General features: G+C 36.0%; 2 protein-coding genes across 10 annotated transcripts in view; one reads left to right on the plus strand and one right to left on the minus strand.

Moving 5' to 3' along the window:
* Nucleotides 1–7,387, plus strand: part of LOC110440357 (leucine-rich repeat-containing protein 24-like) — a 44,763-nt gene extending 37,376 nt beyond the window's left edge. For 8 of the 9 annotated variants that reach the window (XM_021483383.1, XM_021483381.1, XM_021483379.1 and 5 more), the window contains exon 2: nucleotides 4,269–7,387. In XM_021483383.1, the coding sequence (XP_021339058.1) occupies nucleotides 4,733–6,766 (2,034 nt within the window). In that variant the 5' untranslated portion in view covers nucleotides 4,269–4,732 and the 3' untranslated portion in view covers nucleotides 6,767–7,387. Of the gene's footprint in view, nucleotides 1–361; nucleotides 673–4,268 lie in introns of those variants that run through there. The other variant, XM_021483388.1, reaches the window with a different exon arrangement.
* LOC110440359 (protein YIPF5-like) overlaps nucleotides 1–16,172 on the minus strand; it is a 93,710-nt gene that overhangs the window by 69,115 nt on the left and 8,423 nt on the right. The gene's annotated exons all lie outside the window — the stretch shown is intronic.

Below are 16,172 nucleotides of genomic sequence, written 5' to 3' on the forward strand. Positions count from 1 at the left end.
CTTCAACCCCCCCAAATTTCCATGTACCCCATTCACCTCAATTTAACAATGAATACACTGAGACCCTTAGCTAGTAGCTACCGCGTGGAAAAGGTTGGCCAGACTTCGGATTTAAATCCTCCTCAAACATGTCTTATCTTGGTCTTTGTAAGATTTTCATTCATGGAAGTCAGTTACTTAATCTGCAGAGAGGCAGATATGGACACCATGAGTGTATGTAACCTGGAGACTAATAGACAAAATGGCTTCTAGGGAGGAGTGGGGGGTGGGGGGTTGTTTTAATTTCTGTGTGGACGGTGACTTTTGTTGCTGGTGACTTCAATTGGAGATTATTGGAAAGATGAATTTTGTAAAGGGGAATAAGGTTGTAAGTTGGGAGAACAAGTGTTAGTTTGTGTGTTATTGGAGTAAAGGAGGGTTTTAAAAATGAGTCAGGGGGGGTGTTCTGATTTCTGTAACTCAGTGACCCAGGACAGTCCACACACTTCACAGCTACTGGGTAACTTCTGTGTGAGATTATGCAACCACCTTATCTAATTTGACTGGGTATTGATCACACTCAAGTGAAATACTATTCCTTTACGTTATATAGCTTATCACAGGGGGTGTAATGTGACGTGAGCGAAGACCTGAGTTACCAGCTGTCCCTGAGGCAGATAACACTCTGTACATGTAGGTATATATACTGCTCCATGTCCTCCAGGGAACTTACATATGAGCTAGTTTTGTTACATTTGGTGCTATCAAATTACCACATGTACTTTTGGTATATTTTCATTAACTTTTTTGCTACATGGAGAGCAATATTATGGCACTATGAGTCTAATTTTGGATGTTGTGGAGGTGATTTTTGACATACTATGCTATCTCTGCACTTTTGTAATGAAACTGATACAAGGCAACTTGTGGCCACATAGGGGTGGCAATCAATGGGTGGCAAGCACCTGTGGCAGCAGGATGGCAATAATCATTAGCTATAGCCTGCTACAGCAGGTGGCACAGTAGGTGGCACACTTATAGCGCCACCTATTGATGAACTCTCATACAGCAGGTAGCTTCCCATCCTCATTACCGATATTAATTCTTTTTTCAAAATATCCATGTAACCACGAGGGAAGGAAAAGCTAATTATGCCAACCCCATCCCTCATTACCTGATCACAAAACTCTACTGGCCATACCATATCTAGCTATACAAATACCCATCAATATAAAATTTTGTCAACAGGGTCATGACCTCATCATAAATGTTTAGAAGAAGCAATTAACTCTTTCATCCCTGAAGACACATTTGAACTCTTCCAATTCAAAGGTTTGAATAGTTCATTACGAAATTTCAGGGGTGAATGAGTTAATCCAGTCCCCACTTATCTGGACAAGAATGTCCTTAACATTCAGCATGTGTTTCAGGGGACATCATCTGGCCTTTTTCTATAAAAAGCATTCTCCAAGCAATCCAATCAAATTTTAACATGGCTGGATCATCAAAGTGCAACATTATAAAGATTTCTCGGAAACCATTCCCCGCAGATCTATAGACAAATCTGCAGGAAATGTATACCAAGATATTTTGTATTCAAAAAATATTGTGTTCGTAAATAAAAATTTCACATCAAGACAGTCGCCCCCATACTCTAATAATAAATATGTAGACTTACAGGGAACACACTTTACTAGAAATAGTGCTCACAACATAGCTTGTTTTGCTTACAACAAGAGAGATAAAATTGATTTTTGGTTAGATATCGGAGAAGGATGCTGTAGAAAGATCTCGTGTAAATAACACCAAGGAAGCCTTCTATGGAGTCCTGTGATCTCAAATCTCAAGTCCCTGTGTAGAATCACATGTTCAAATATTTGTCAACTTTCATCCTCTTATCAATTTTTCACAAAAACTTGTCCTCTGTAATATTCTCATATTCATGTATAGAATTCAGATGAGATTTTAAAAATCTGGAGAAATTCTTAATTCCAACTTAGATTAAAAGCTTAGTGTTTATAGAAATAAGATTGGACTATTTTTACAGTTAAAACTTACCTTCAATACAAATTGTGTTTGACATTTTTCAGGTAATTAAGAATAATATTGAAAAATGCACTGTTTAATCTTTTTATAATCTGACACTCTCAAACAAAGCAAGCTCTGGGTATTTTTTGAAGTGACTCTGAAAACTGACACCATTAAAAAACAAGTTTTTACATTTTGACAGTTTCTTAACAGTTCAACTACTGATATTAATGTATAATGACACTTTAAATGACTAATGCCATTTAAATCGTGTTAAATTTTCTGTATAAACATTTTAAGTTTGATGGTCTGTCAGTTACATTTATATCTGCGGAAGTGTGACCGAGTCATAAAGCATTTCTTTCTGTTTTGACATTTTCTCTAGCATGCTGGAGTCCTATTACCTGTTGAAACTCAAAAATCCAAAACAAGACAGCCGGAGATTTCAGACATGAATAATTTTCAGTTTTTTTCCCACGAAATGTGGGACGAGTTGACTCATTTCCCCATTTTTCACCCGTACCCTTTTCTGATTACATGGTCTGATTATGGGGCCTCATCTGTGAAAGTCATTACTGGTATCTGCCCCATGCAAGAAGGGGTTTTAGGATCTTGATAGGAACAGATGGAGGGACATATTATCAGACTTCTATGATCTGGCCCTCCCCCCCTACCTCCCTCTTCTCCTGGTGATGGAAGAGATACAACCATATCACTTATATAACCCCCCCAACAGAACACTTTACCAATAATCTACCCCAATCCTCTGGCTTTCCTTCTTAAGTATGATACTTCTTTTGACTAATAGACCACACAAACCCATATCTATCCTGAATATTGAAACTGGAAATTCAGTTTAAACAATATTTTTTGTAGTAATAATTTGTTCATGATAGAGTGAATTAAAATATTGCGCAGAAGAATTAAAAAACGAGTGTATTGTATATCTTATGTTAATGTTTTCTCTGCAAACCCCTCCTCCCTCTGAAAAAATATCTATTTTTGTAAATTATTTATTCATGACACCAACAGATGAAGAATTTGAAAACAAGCTTACGGCTTCTTTGCGAAACCCCTCCATTTTCTGAAAACATTCAAACCATTTTGTTAATAATTTACTTATGATACAAAGAATTGAAAAAAAAAATAAAGAATTGAGATGAAAGCCAACTTCCTGACCCCTCCCCTACTTGACTGTAAGTTCTGTATCCTGTCCCCCATACATACTCTGTTCTCTCCAGTACTTGACTATATAGTACTATCCTGTCCTCCATACATACTCTGTTCTCTCCTGTACCTGACTATATAGTACTATCCTGTCCCCCATACACACTTTTAACTCTCCTGTACTTGACTATAGTATGCTACTGTAGCACCATTCCTCTATCCAATCCATCAGACCCCCACTGGGGGTTCTTACAAATGAGATAAACACCTAACTAATTTTGTGTGATTAATAAGGTGAACTCAATTCCCAGCTGGTAACCTCACCCNCCACTGGATGTCTGTATGGTGGTGGTAAAGGAGGGGGAGGGGTGGAGAAGGGGTAGGGGTATGGGGACCACTTATACTCAAGTCCATGTGTGTACTTGGGGGAAGGGGGGTATAGAAGGAGGAGGGGAAAGGGCACCACTTATGCCCCAGTAAATGTCTGTACATGTGTTCTGGCCATCACAGAACCAGGAAGTTGGTAGAGGGATAGGAAGTCACGATTACAGACAAGCTGCAACATTGGACCAGCCAAACACATCGTAATAGATGTCTGTTTTCTTTCTTCCAGGCATTTTTAATAGAAAATAACAGAACTGTTTACTGAAACAAATTTCTGGATTAATACAACAGCTTTTGAGATACAGGGTATAAGAACTGCCACAGTGCATTGTTTTATATTTGTCAGTCTGACAACCAACTTTGTGTAATTTACCAAAATCTTAAAGATACTTCACGTCACAGATTTCTGATATGTTTGGAACCAAGAATCAACTGATTTATATTTATAAACAGCTGGTAAATATTTTAGAAACAGCTCAGTAATTAAGTACTATAGAAAGAAACATATCACTGACAAAAATTCCTCGATTTCAATGTACAATTTTTTTCTTAAAGTTCCATTTTGAAGCCAGCTCGATCAGTATATTATTTTGTATCATAGAAGCCGGCTCAAAGCTGTTTCTGAGCCTGCCTATGTAAAAGCTATACACATCTATACTATATTTATTTGTGGCTGGGAATCAATTTTCTTTTATATTCCTGTGTTGTAGGTTCAGATGCTGACAGGACTGTAGCACACTGCCATGTGAGGAGTAAAATACCACGGCAGGATTAGTGAGGGAACCCACGCAGCCTTATTGCAAATTACACACACAACTTGTCTCAGATTAACCAGGGTATAAGGGGATGCCTGCACACTGCCACCAGCTTCTGTCCGGATCAATGGAGGCGGCTTGTGAACTACTACTACGGAGTGGCCAAGGAATATCAGATATTGGTGACATTATCGACGAATGACTCAACAAGAGTGGACACAGATCTAAATGTTCAACAATTAATGGCATGGCTCACGTTCTGTCGGGGACACGATACATTGTGATACATGACAGTCACCTTCGCCCAAATACATAGTGATAAAACTGGGTGCCTGACAGGAAGCAGGGACAATATACACACAGTAGCTGAGGAGCAGAGCAGACGGGCACTTCTCTGAATAGTGGAGCATGGGGTAACTATGGAGAGTTACGAGAAAATGTTTTGTGTTTTCGTGTTTGTAGTGTTTGCGATGTTCGTGCCTCGTGTCAACCTGATGCACATACCATGTGACGAGGTGTACGACATGGAGGACGGCTACTATTCGGCCAACTGTAGTAGCCGGGCACTAGGACATATACCCTTTGATCTCCATCATAACATTAAAGTATTAGACCTCCAAAATAACCAACTGTTGGAGCTGGTATCTAGCTCATTTGCAAAGTATGATACTCTCACGGAACTCTACTTGCAAAATAACTCTATTAGGATCATCAAAGCGAATGCCTTTTCTCTTCTTGGACAATTACAAGTTTTGGACTTGTCCAGCAATCAACTGACGTCAGTTCCAACCGCCGCCTTCGATGGATTAACGTCGCTAAGGAAACTTAGTCTTCGTGGAAATCGGATCAGCATGATACAGCCCGAGGCTTTCTCGCCTCTTGTTAACTTGAGGGATTTACTTCTGGACGGGAATTATTTGCAAAGAGTTGCTGATGAAGCATTCAAAAATTTGGATTATCTTGAAAATTTGGAATTACAACATAACAATTTGGAGTTTATGAACGAAAATGTTGTACAATATTTTACCCACAGGTTTACCTCATTTAAGTTATACAGTAATCCGTGGGTGTGTGATTGTAAAACACGTTGGCTCGAGGATTACCTTATTCATCAATCGACCAATCAGAGTGAAGATAACATCCTCCAGTGGATATTTCCGGAGGGTCAGCCTGTCTGTCAGGGTCCTACAGACCTTTGGTCACGTGCTTTCTCATCGTTGACGGAGACAGATTTCGTGTGTCAGATAACCATGTACACAAGTGGACAGGAAGTGGTACTGGAGGCCGGAGGTCAGACACAAATGTTGTGTAAGTACATGTCCAATCCACACGTGGATCCAGTGTGGACACGAAACGAGGAAATCCTTAACCCGGCAGATACAGAAAAATATGTCATCGTGACTGAGGGGTCAACCATTGTGACAAGTATTCTTACAGTTAAAGATTTCCAGAAAAAAAATATTGGTGAATATAAGTGCTCAGCAGAAAATGCCCGCGGGCCAGTGGCAATATCCTTTATGGTCACTCTTAACGGGATTGACCCAATAGCTTATACACTTCCTGTGTCAGAACTGACCAATCAGTCACCTGAAAATTCTCATACTGTCACTATCGCTTTGTCGGTGATAGGTGGATTTATATTCCTACTTTTAACGTCGGGATTAATAATTTTCGCAATTGTGAAGTGTCGTAGAAACCAGAGGAAAAAAAGTGAGCAACGCAGTATGAGATTTAAGGAACATCTGAAAACTAATGTTCTTAATCATTCAGAGATAATGGAGTGTAAAGACTATGAAAAGTCGGATATATCGATGGCAACAGAACTCCAAGAACGTGGTCCTTATGACCGTGAGCCTATTTATGATCCCCACCCACTATATGACCAGGTACCTGTGGGGTCAAATCTGGATCAAGCAGAAAATAATACTTATGTGTCGTTTAAGTCCGAGTACGTAGAACCGGATGAGATGACCCAGTTATATACTGGAGTTAATAGGACTAAAGGGAGTGACGGGTCGCAATGTGAGTCGACTTCACCCCTTCTGGACAACTGTTCCCCAATCATGTGTGACTCGCATGATCTGCTTTACGAAACAAGCACGGGGAGTTCTATTTATACCCCTGCATTCTTTCCTAAATCTCACACACTTAATTCACGCTATTTGCCGTCGATGAGTTCTTATGACACATATTTATCATTCACGCCCTACAGTACAATGTCACATTGTTCCCAACAGAATACCTCTACCCCACCCCTCAACCCCTCTGTACGTAGCAAAAGTGCTTCAGCCAATAACATTGGGCCTGTGATGCCCCCAAAGAAACCCCCGCGTGTGTTCAACTCCCGAGACAGCATGTCCTTGTCTATTACCAGCAGTAGTGGTAGTGAAACCATACCTAAACTTTCGCTCCCAAAACCGGGCACGGTGGATGAGTTCGGCACTGCCGTATGACCATGCAGGATGTGGGTGTGACACAAAGTGGGCGTCGGCTATTAGTGGGCGATGCCAAAGTGTTTCTCAGTGCTCTTGTTAATTTCTGTACCTATGTGTAACTTATGTATGTGGTTTGTTGTTCTGGAAATACATAAAATTCTATTTTTGTATTTGAGGTATTGATTGTTTAATTGTGAACAAAAGTTATATATATTGTTACCAGCCGAGAACAAGAGCTGGTATCTATATGGTACATAAATGTTTTATGATTTAACTATAGAATGCAACATCTCTAGGATCGAGTCTCATTGTGTTTAAACGTGAATGCTTATGCATAATTCATTAATTTTATCTGTTTACATAGTATTGAATGTCTGCGTAGAATGTACATCAAAAACTCTCTAAACGTTTTACATGAAGTATAACATGGTGTACTGTGAAGCGATGCCAACAACACTGCGTAACTGCAATACAAATCAATACAAGATCTCTGCACATTTACTGTTTAAACCTTCTATACTTAGAAACATGTAACAAGTGTACCAGTAAAAAAAAAAAAAAAAGATCAGCATCGATTATCAAGTGTTTGGATTTAAAATGATTATCATCAAACAGTGAGAATGAAAATTTAAAAAAAAATTTTTTTTTTTTTTTTTTTTTGATAAATAAAGTTATCTGGGTTCAGATTCAAATAACATTCCATTCCATTGCACCCAATTCAACTTAAAGCAAACCAGTTCCATTAAAAAAACACACCATTAGATTGATGAACCAATTACAACTTAAAGCAAACAAGTGCTGTATATTACCCAAAATTTCATCAAACGTCTATCCCTAATCACCCTAAAGCTGTATGTCCTGACTCCTAGAACTGTCAGGGAAGACACTGTCATCAAACCTTTACAGATTGGCAAATATTTGACTAATCAATAAGGCATTTTAACAAAAAGCTTTAAAGCCAATTGTCTGTATAAGTTTCCGATGATGGTATATGAATTATGAATAGCGCAGCACTCAGGGACGAGTTAAGTCAACCTAGAAGGTTTTGTAATTACATTTACGTGGACAGATGGGATCTCTGTTCCGACTATGGTTTCTCAAACTACATTGATTGTGCATCTTAATTAACTTCTAGAACAGAAGAATTCCTCCAGGCAGTTCTCATGGTATTCCAAAACAAATGAACGCACAAACAAGTCATACTCTTTGTTGTCGCAGAGATATAAAAACTTTTATTTATTATTTTCTAAGCTTATCTCATTATTTGCATAGAAAATTTGAATTGAAAATAACAAAAATAAATTGAAAACTTGATTGGAATGTTTGATTTTTTTTTTTCATTACTTTCTACGAGTGAAATAAATCAGAAAGAGATCATGGCTTAAAACAGCAGTTTATGCAATAAAAGTGCTTACACAAACACTTCCTTGATCAAGCAGTAAACCTCTTTTGCCACACACAAATATTATGGTTATTTTCTGCCAGTTTCTTCACAAATCTGATNCCCCCCATGCATTACAGCCCAATATCCAAAAGATATACAGGTCAAAGGTGAAAACACTATGATGATTGTCATCTCTTTAACAAATTAGATTATAAAAATATGTAGAAGAAATATACACAGGTAGTCAAGATGTGTATTTCGAAGGTCAAAGGTTTCGATTCCAAAGTGCTAACAGACATGTAATAGAGGGAGGATAGGGAAGATAGGAAGTACTGGTGGCGACCAGATGGCCAGTCTGAACCAGATGTCGGCCATTGTTTTCCTGTAGACATACCGGAGTAATAGTTAAGGTGCCAGCAACGTCAAGTCCACTTCCTTCTAACATAAACCTACGATTCCGCTCCATTCTCACATAAACATACCACTCCATACAACTCATTCCTCATATTATCATACAACTCTGCTCCCTTCTCACATAAACATACCACTCCATACAACTCATTCCTCATATTATCATACAAATCTGCTCCCTTCTCCCTAAAACAAACAATTCCATATAACTCCTCTTCCTCATTCAAAGACTGTGAAATTAGATATTTTCTTTGGGCCCAAATTGAAGGTTTCCCCAGAAAATACCATTTTGTTGGCACATGAGTTCATGGATTATGATGAGAACCCACTAAAATTCAGATTTTTTTTATATGGGACTTGTATTAACTTTGTGAACCTATGAATTAGTGGATGAAGATTACCCACAATATCAATGAAATTAAAACCCCCACGAAATTAGTGATTTCACATTATACAGCTTATATCACTCCAACTTCATATTGATACAGCTAAACCTGCTTATGGGACCACCTCTATAAAACGACCACTTGTGTTTAGAGACCACTTTTTATATTCTCCATTATAGTGATTTCATTGTAAAGTTACTCTGTGTTAAGAGACCACTTTTTATTTTCTCCATAATAGTGACTTCCAGAGGGTAGTCTCTAAACATAGTTTTGACTGTTTACAACTTTACACATCTCCGACTTACTCTACTCATCAGAACGAAAATTGTATGATGTAAACACAAACAATAAAGAATATTTTATAAGATTTGATAATGTTGATTAACATAGTCTAGTGTTAAATATTACCAGGCAGCAGGCTCTATCTATATCCTGAAATTTCAACCCAATTAAAGAATGACAGGTGCCCCCCCATAAGTGCGCCAAATTAACTGTAGTGGGGACCCATCCTAGTTAAACAGCTGTCTGTACCCAGAGCTGCAGAGGCTGGAAAGCTGAGGGAGACAGGAAGCTGGATCAATAACTCTCCACTCTGACTTGGGAGCACTGGGACCAGTCTAACAGATGGAATTCCTATACACAAATCCTACAGGAACTTCCTACACAGATTCCTATACACAATTCCTATACTACAGATTCTACATAGGACTTCTCCAAAAACCCATACACCCACACATTATGTCTCCAAATGTTATTGTTATATCTGTTGAATATTTTCCTGTATATTTCCCCGAAACTTCATTCAAAAAGCATATTAATTGATTCTGCATAAAATTTCACACGTACAATTACAGTTACCTGGTATGGCTTTGATAAATTCATGATTATTTCTGTAGGATGATTGATTGGCATCTATTAACAAAGTTTCCAATATAAACTGGTATACAGAATCATGATCATTATACTTGTCTTGAGCTGAACAATTAAACATTGATTATTATATGAATTTCTATCATTTACAGGATTTCAATTATTTTTGATTATTAAAATGTTTTCATGAACATTATGACAATATCCAAACACAAACATCTATAATGAATTGTACGGAATGAGTCGAGAGTGTACTGTAAACAGCATAGTTCATACTTCAGGCAGGTTGTGTATAGTATTGTGTTGTTACACATTTGTTTAGAAACATTAAGGATACATGCTATCTTACACATAAAACTTGTGATTTTATGTTAGAGTTATCTCCCTTGAAACATTTTTAACTCAGCATTATCTAAGTGTTTGTGATCATCTGAGTAATCAGTGCATACATAATTATGTACATTTCTAAACTTATTTTTGATTATTCAACAAAATTCAAGTAAACACTCTTAAAAGACATTTAACATGTTTCTAAGTGTAGAACTCTTTAATATAGGAGATACAATCACACTTAGTAGCGTGTATCCTTAGCCATCAATATATATCCAAGAGTTTTGCATCTAAAAATTCAATTTATCATGAAAATTGCTATCATGTATGAATTTGTTAAAAATTGATTGACTCGAAGTAAAGGGATTATAGCCGAATATCTTGATATAAATTTTTCATTTGGATGAGAATAAGAAAAACATGATCGTAGGAACATCTAGATCTCCCTCAAGGTACTATGTGATGCTGATTACTATAACAATTTTAGGAAACATTCCAGACTTATGTGTGTGACACAGCAGAAATGTTGTTTTGAACAATTATCTGAACTCATTCACCTCTGAAATTTCATAATGAACTATTCCAACTTTTGATTTGGAAGGGTTCAAATATGTCTTCAGGGGTGATTGAGTTAAAAATTAAAACTAATGAATTTACAATTAGCTCAGTTCCCAAAAAGCCAGGGGACAATTGTTTAAACCCTGATTAGGAAAAAAGTCAACAGTTTAAGCTTTAATTTCAATACATTAATTGTATTTTATAAAATATATAATTTATCACATTAGGCAGTTTTGTTTGCAGTTGTTTTTTTAAACCGATCAGGCTTTGAACGTCTGGGCTCCAATATCTGAAATATTAATATTTTGCCCTAATACTGTTGTTGATCTAACTTTATGGAATTTACCTGTATAGGTGTGCCTCATTCATGGAACACCAAGAGACAGCTATTGTACAAGTTAATTTTGCTTGAATAATTACATAGTTTAAATTTATATGTTGTCATTACTTTGCTGCAAATATTATAAGTTGTTTGTATGATGTGATGTAATTTACGTATAAATTGCTTTTAATTAATGCCTCGTTAAACTTGTTCATCCTAAAATTCAAATTTTATTGTGAACAAAAAAATCTATTGTCATTTTTATATGAAGCAAAAATTTTCAAGTGTCATTTTCAAATATCAATCAACATTTTTGAAACTGTAGTCATATAATTGGCAATCTAGAAATCGTCATTCACATATTTGTGCCAAATTTAAAGTTAAGATATTTTAATAAAATAATTACTGCAACTAAATAATTGCCCAATTTTCTTGAGAACACTGTGTTTTATGTGTGCAATATTTGGTTAGCCAATGACCTATTCTTTATTGTTGTTTGTTTATTTGTTATATTGGGATAGATTTTTACAATAGACGAAATGTAATAAAGGTTCTGCTGACGTTCGTAAGGCAATGAATCACAATATACAAAAGGGGGCACATTCATATGGTCACAAACTACAGAACACAATACATGATTTTGATATTGTGCTCCTACAAATATTGATAAAGGTTTTAATACGGTGTGGCGCCTTCTTTAATATTCCCCAATGACAGATGTTACATGTAGGCACAAACGTAATTTAACGAAATAAAATATTTCTATTTCAAATCAGACATTGATCACCCTGACCTAGTTAAACAGAATATAATACATATACTTTTAAGAGGATAAAGACTATCAACACATTCTATGACAATAACATCTAGACTAATACACATGTCTCTACAACTAGCCAGTTTAGACAGGAGATTTCTACAACAAAGGTGTTTTAGGGGGATATTTGCCATACATGTCTTTTGCAATTACTGTACTCTTCTGGTGGGGGCTATACCCACAGAAAGTTTGATGGGGAGGGGTAAGGCAAAAAATGGAGTCTCAAGGGGGTAGGATTATGCATGGGGGATGGGGAGGAAACTGGAGAGGTAGAATATGTCGAGAATTCCAAACATTATGCTATGACAGTGCGCACCACGCACCAAATGTATAATAAACTGGGCACTTACATTCGTAAGATAACTAGCCTGACATTCCAAAGGCTTCAATAATATTATTTTCGACACTTTTCATTCATAAGTTCCCTAGTTCACTCCACACAAAATCCCTATTTCAGCCTCAACTCCAACTATTATAACTCCCAAGTAACTAGCTTTCATCCTTCCTCAAAATAATAACAGTCATCCCCCAAACCCCTTATCATTTGGTGTCATAAACTGCAAAAGGAGTACAAGTTTTATATTTTGCAATTTTTGAAATGTAAAAACTGGTTTTAACAAAGCATTTGATGTGAATAGCGATGGCTTTATTCATTTTATTTTGTATGTGTGCTTGTTTTTTAAGCTTTGTAAACAAAATAGTCTGCCTTGAAACTGGAACACTCTGATCCGTGAGTGCTGTTGTAATATTATTTTTGACAGGTTTTGGGAGCTAAACTTGCTGTAAATGTAAATACTGATTTCTCACCTGTACAGGTATTCAATCCAGTGGAAACTCATTAATCCAAACATTTTGGTTCCATTAAAATATCAAAGATACAGAAAAATCTTGTTATAATGCCACCATTTGCCAATAAAGTGAAGTTTTGGCATTGTAAAGGTATATTTGACAATAGATCGAGGGGACATACATATATTAAGGAATTGTTAGACAAAATTAAGGAAAAGGGGTGTTTATATGCTGGCCTGTAAGCAGGTGTTGTATAAATGAAGGCATTATATTGAGGTTTTGCTGTATTAGGATTTTAGAAATCATCTTTTTGTTTAAAATTGGAAGCTAATTTACTCATGATAATAAATTTCTTCATATTGAAAAACTAAAATATGAATATTTCCCCCCCCCCCCCTCTGATACTGGGCACTATCAGGTACAATTTCTTTGCCTGTAAATGTGTCCAAATTAACCAATACCCTTGCTAATAGGGCCACTCAGTTTCCTTATGGAATAAGCTAGGGTAACTGGGATAAACACTTTGGAAATAATGTTTTTGTTTTAAATTTGAAGCAAATAAAAACATAATAAAACTATTTCAAACTTTGAGAAAAGTTAAACCTGAATTTTGATTTTTTTTCTTTCCCTGGAGACATTTTGGTTGGATTAATCAGGTTTCACTAAAATATGTGAACTTTGTGTGTTAAACTTATTGGCTTCGACAGCAGACTGGCATCCATACAATTATTGTTCAACAGAACATTACAGAATGTACCATGGCTACATATTAAAGACACTTTTAAAGTACATCTTTGTGGTTTCGAGTTTTTTTTATCTGTGGGGTTCACACAGTTCATTCCAGAGAGGACTCATGGAACTTAAAAGTGTCTTGGTTTCTTTTTTAAACATCCATCTTTAAATTTGAAGTGAAGAGTTTTACTTCAAAGAAAGTTTGCGATAAACTTGAAGCTTCTTGAAGCATATATGAATCATGTAATATATACCAGTACATTTACACCAACTTATAAATGTATATCTTTAAACTTGTCTACAAGGACAGCTGAGGAGGAAAACAACAACCTTCTTAATGACCTTTAACTCATTCACCCCTACATTTTTAAACTGGACTTGTCCAGTCTTTGATTTGGTAAGGTTCAAATGTGACTTTGGGGGTGATTGGGTTAAATGATGATATACTGTGACTTTATTAAAGTGATAGTACAATATCAAATGAAGATGGTTGCAATAGGCATATAGTCTCTAAGTCAGGTTTATTCAAATTTGTTATTTAATTACCCAATAATACATCAGAAACATGTCCTTTAATTCAGATTTTGAATATTGTATGTTTGTGTAAGAAATTATTGCTTGATGCAATGCGAAAAATATTTCGTCAACAATTAAAGCAGAAAGAAAACTGCCTTTTATGGGCATTGCTGTTATATTAACAAATAATCAATCTGCAACTTTAATGTCTAAAAATAATTCTACCAAACCATAGTGTGCTGCTCCAGGCTCTGTACCTAGGTGATGTAAGGAGACAAAGCTAGCTTTCTATAAACAAACACCTGTCCACAAAAATAAAACTCCCACAAACTGTCCACAAAAATAAAACTCCCACAAAACTGAAAAGACTTACAGTCTCAAGTCTAAGAGGGTTATAAAATTAATTCCAATAAATTGTGCTACCAAACACCTGGATCGCCTGAAGTATCAGTAAATAAATCCTATTAGTAATATGTTGTTAGCCGGCATGGCTTTAAGTATGGTAAACCTTGTATATCTAGGAAACATGTTGAGCGTAGGAGGCTGACAGATGTCACTATCATACTTATAGTAGGGGAGACAGAGGCCACTGATAAGATTCTCATTAAACGGGAACTTCCACCCAGAAACTATCACAGCTATCATAAATATAAACAGTTCACTACTAATGCTGATAAAGGAGTCCAGTGAGTAACATGCAGATATGTTTTCTGCTTCTAACATCTGGCTGATGATAGTTAAGTTTTTTTAATTTTAAACAGAACTTCCACAGAAAGGTTAAAGCCACTGATATGAGAAGACTTCTGTTTGTTACAAGTTACACTGTTCTAGAGATCCAGGAATCCATGAACCACAAATCTGGTTGTCCCACCATTCAGCAAGTATTTACAGGAGAGTGGACATCTACTATACAAATTGTCCCATGTATGCAGAAATCCAGCCAATTTTTGAAATTCACAGGAATAAAGGAGTTAGAATTGTCAAAGCTCCATTGCAGTTTGTGGTATTGACTTGAACAGATCACTAAAGGATATGTGCTACATTTAAAATCATCTTCAATGAATGGTAATTTGGGTTCAGTAAATTAACTGATCACAAATCTGATGGTACACCAGACTGACGAATTACCTTTGAAAGGGACATAACTCTTACACAAATAACAGGTATAACCAGGAAGGTAGCATATATAGTATGTCCTTATATTATTGTAACCAACTGTCTCAAGCAGTTGAACTAAATCCTGTAAAATTTGGAAATACAAATTCTAATATACATTTGTATTTATAATTCTTTAAGAAGTATTAACATTTTTAATTTTACATTAAAAATTCTGTAAATTTTGTTACATGGAAAACAAAACTTTGTATGAAAGTTAATATTATAATAAATATATCTTCCTGAAAGAAAATCCTATACAAGAATACAAATGAATCATATTTGCCAACTCTCCCAATTTAGGAGGGAGACTCTTTCCTAAATTTGACCCTTGAATTAAATATTTTCAATCAGTGAATTTGATTAGCTATTCCTATATGTGTTTTTTTCTAAGATTGAATGATTTCAACTGAAAAAAACCCAATTTAAAATATATGCCATGGTAAAGGGTTATTTTTTTTGTAGCAGGTATATACAAACATCTTGTTTATGAGCAAGCAGAATTCCCTCCATAAAAATTTCAAAAAGTTGGCAAGTATGATGTATCCCAAGTCACTTTTTCTGTGTGCCTCCCATAGGAATCGAACCCTGAACTACATATTAATAGTCCAGTGCTCCAATGATGGTCTAGTGGGAAACTTCTCCAAAACCAGGATCAATAATATGTAACTAGATTATCACCAATTTGACACAAAACACTCCAATGATCACGAAAGACACAGTTGATATTAAAATCATGATGGAACAAGAGGCCCAATGGGCCTGCATCGCTCACCTGGTATTAATCTCACACTTGTAACCTTAAAAGTGATCTAAAATAAAACTACAGGAAAAATATCAGTATTTATGATTAAAATTCATTCAAAAGATCCTGTTAATTTCTTTTAAAACATTTCACCCCTGTGATTGAAAGTCGAACAAAGTCATTATGTTGAATAAATTGTATAGCCTTTCATCTCAGGATGCAACTTGCAAAGTATCAACATCCTGGGATCCATGGTTATTCAGAAGAGGTCGTTTAAAGATTTTAAACAAATTTGACCCCTGTGACCTTGAATATAAGTCAAAGTCATTCACTTTAACAAACATAGTAGTCCTTGATCCCAGCATGCTACTGACTAAATATCAACATCCTGAGCCTTTTGGTTATTCAT

The sequence above is a fragment of the Mizuhopecten yessoensis genome, unplaced genomic scaffold (assembly GCF_002113885.1).
Source record: "Mizuhopecten yessoensis strain PY_sf001 unplaced genomic scaffold, ASM211388v2 scaffold11179, whole genome shotgun sequence".
Lineage (NCBI taxonomy): Eukaryota > Metazoa > Mollusca > Bivalvia > Pectinida > Pectinidae > Mizuhopecten > Mizuhopecten yessoensis.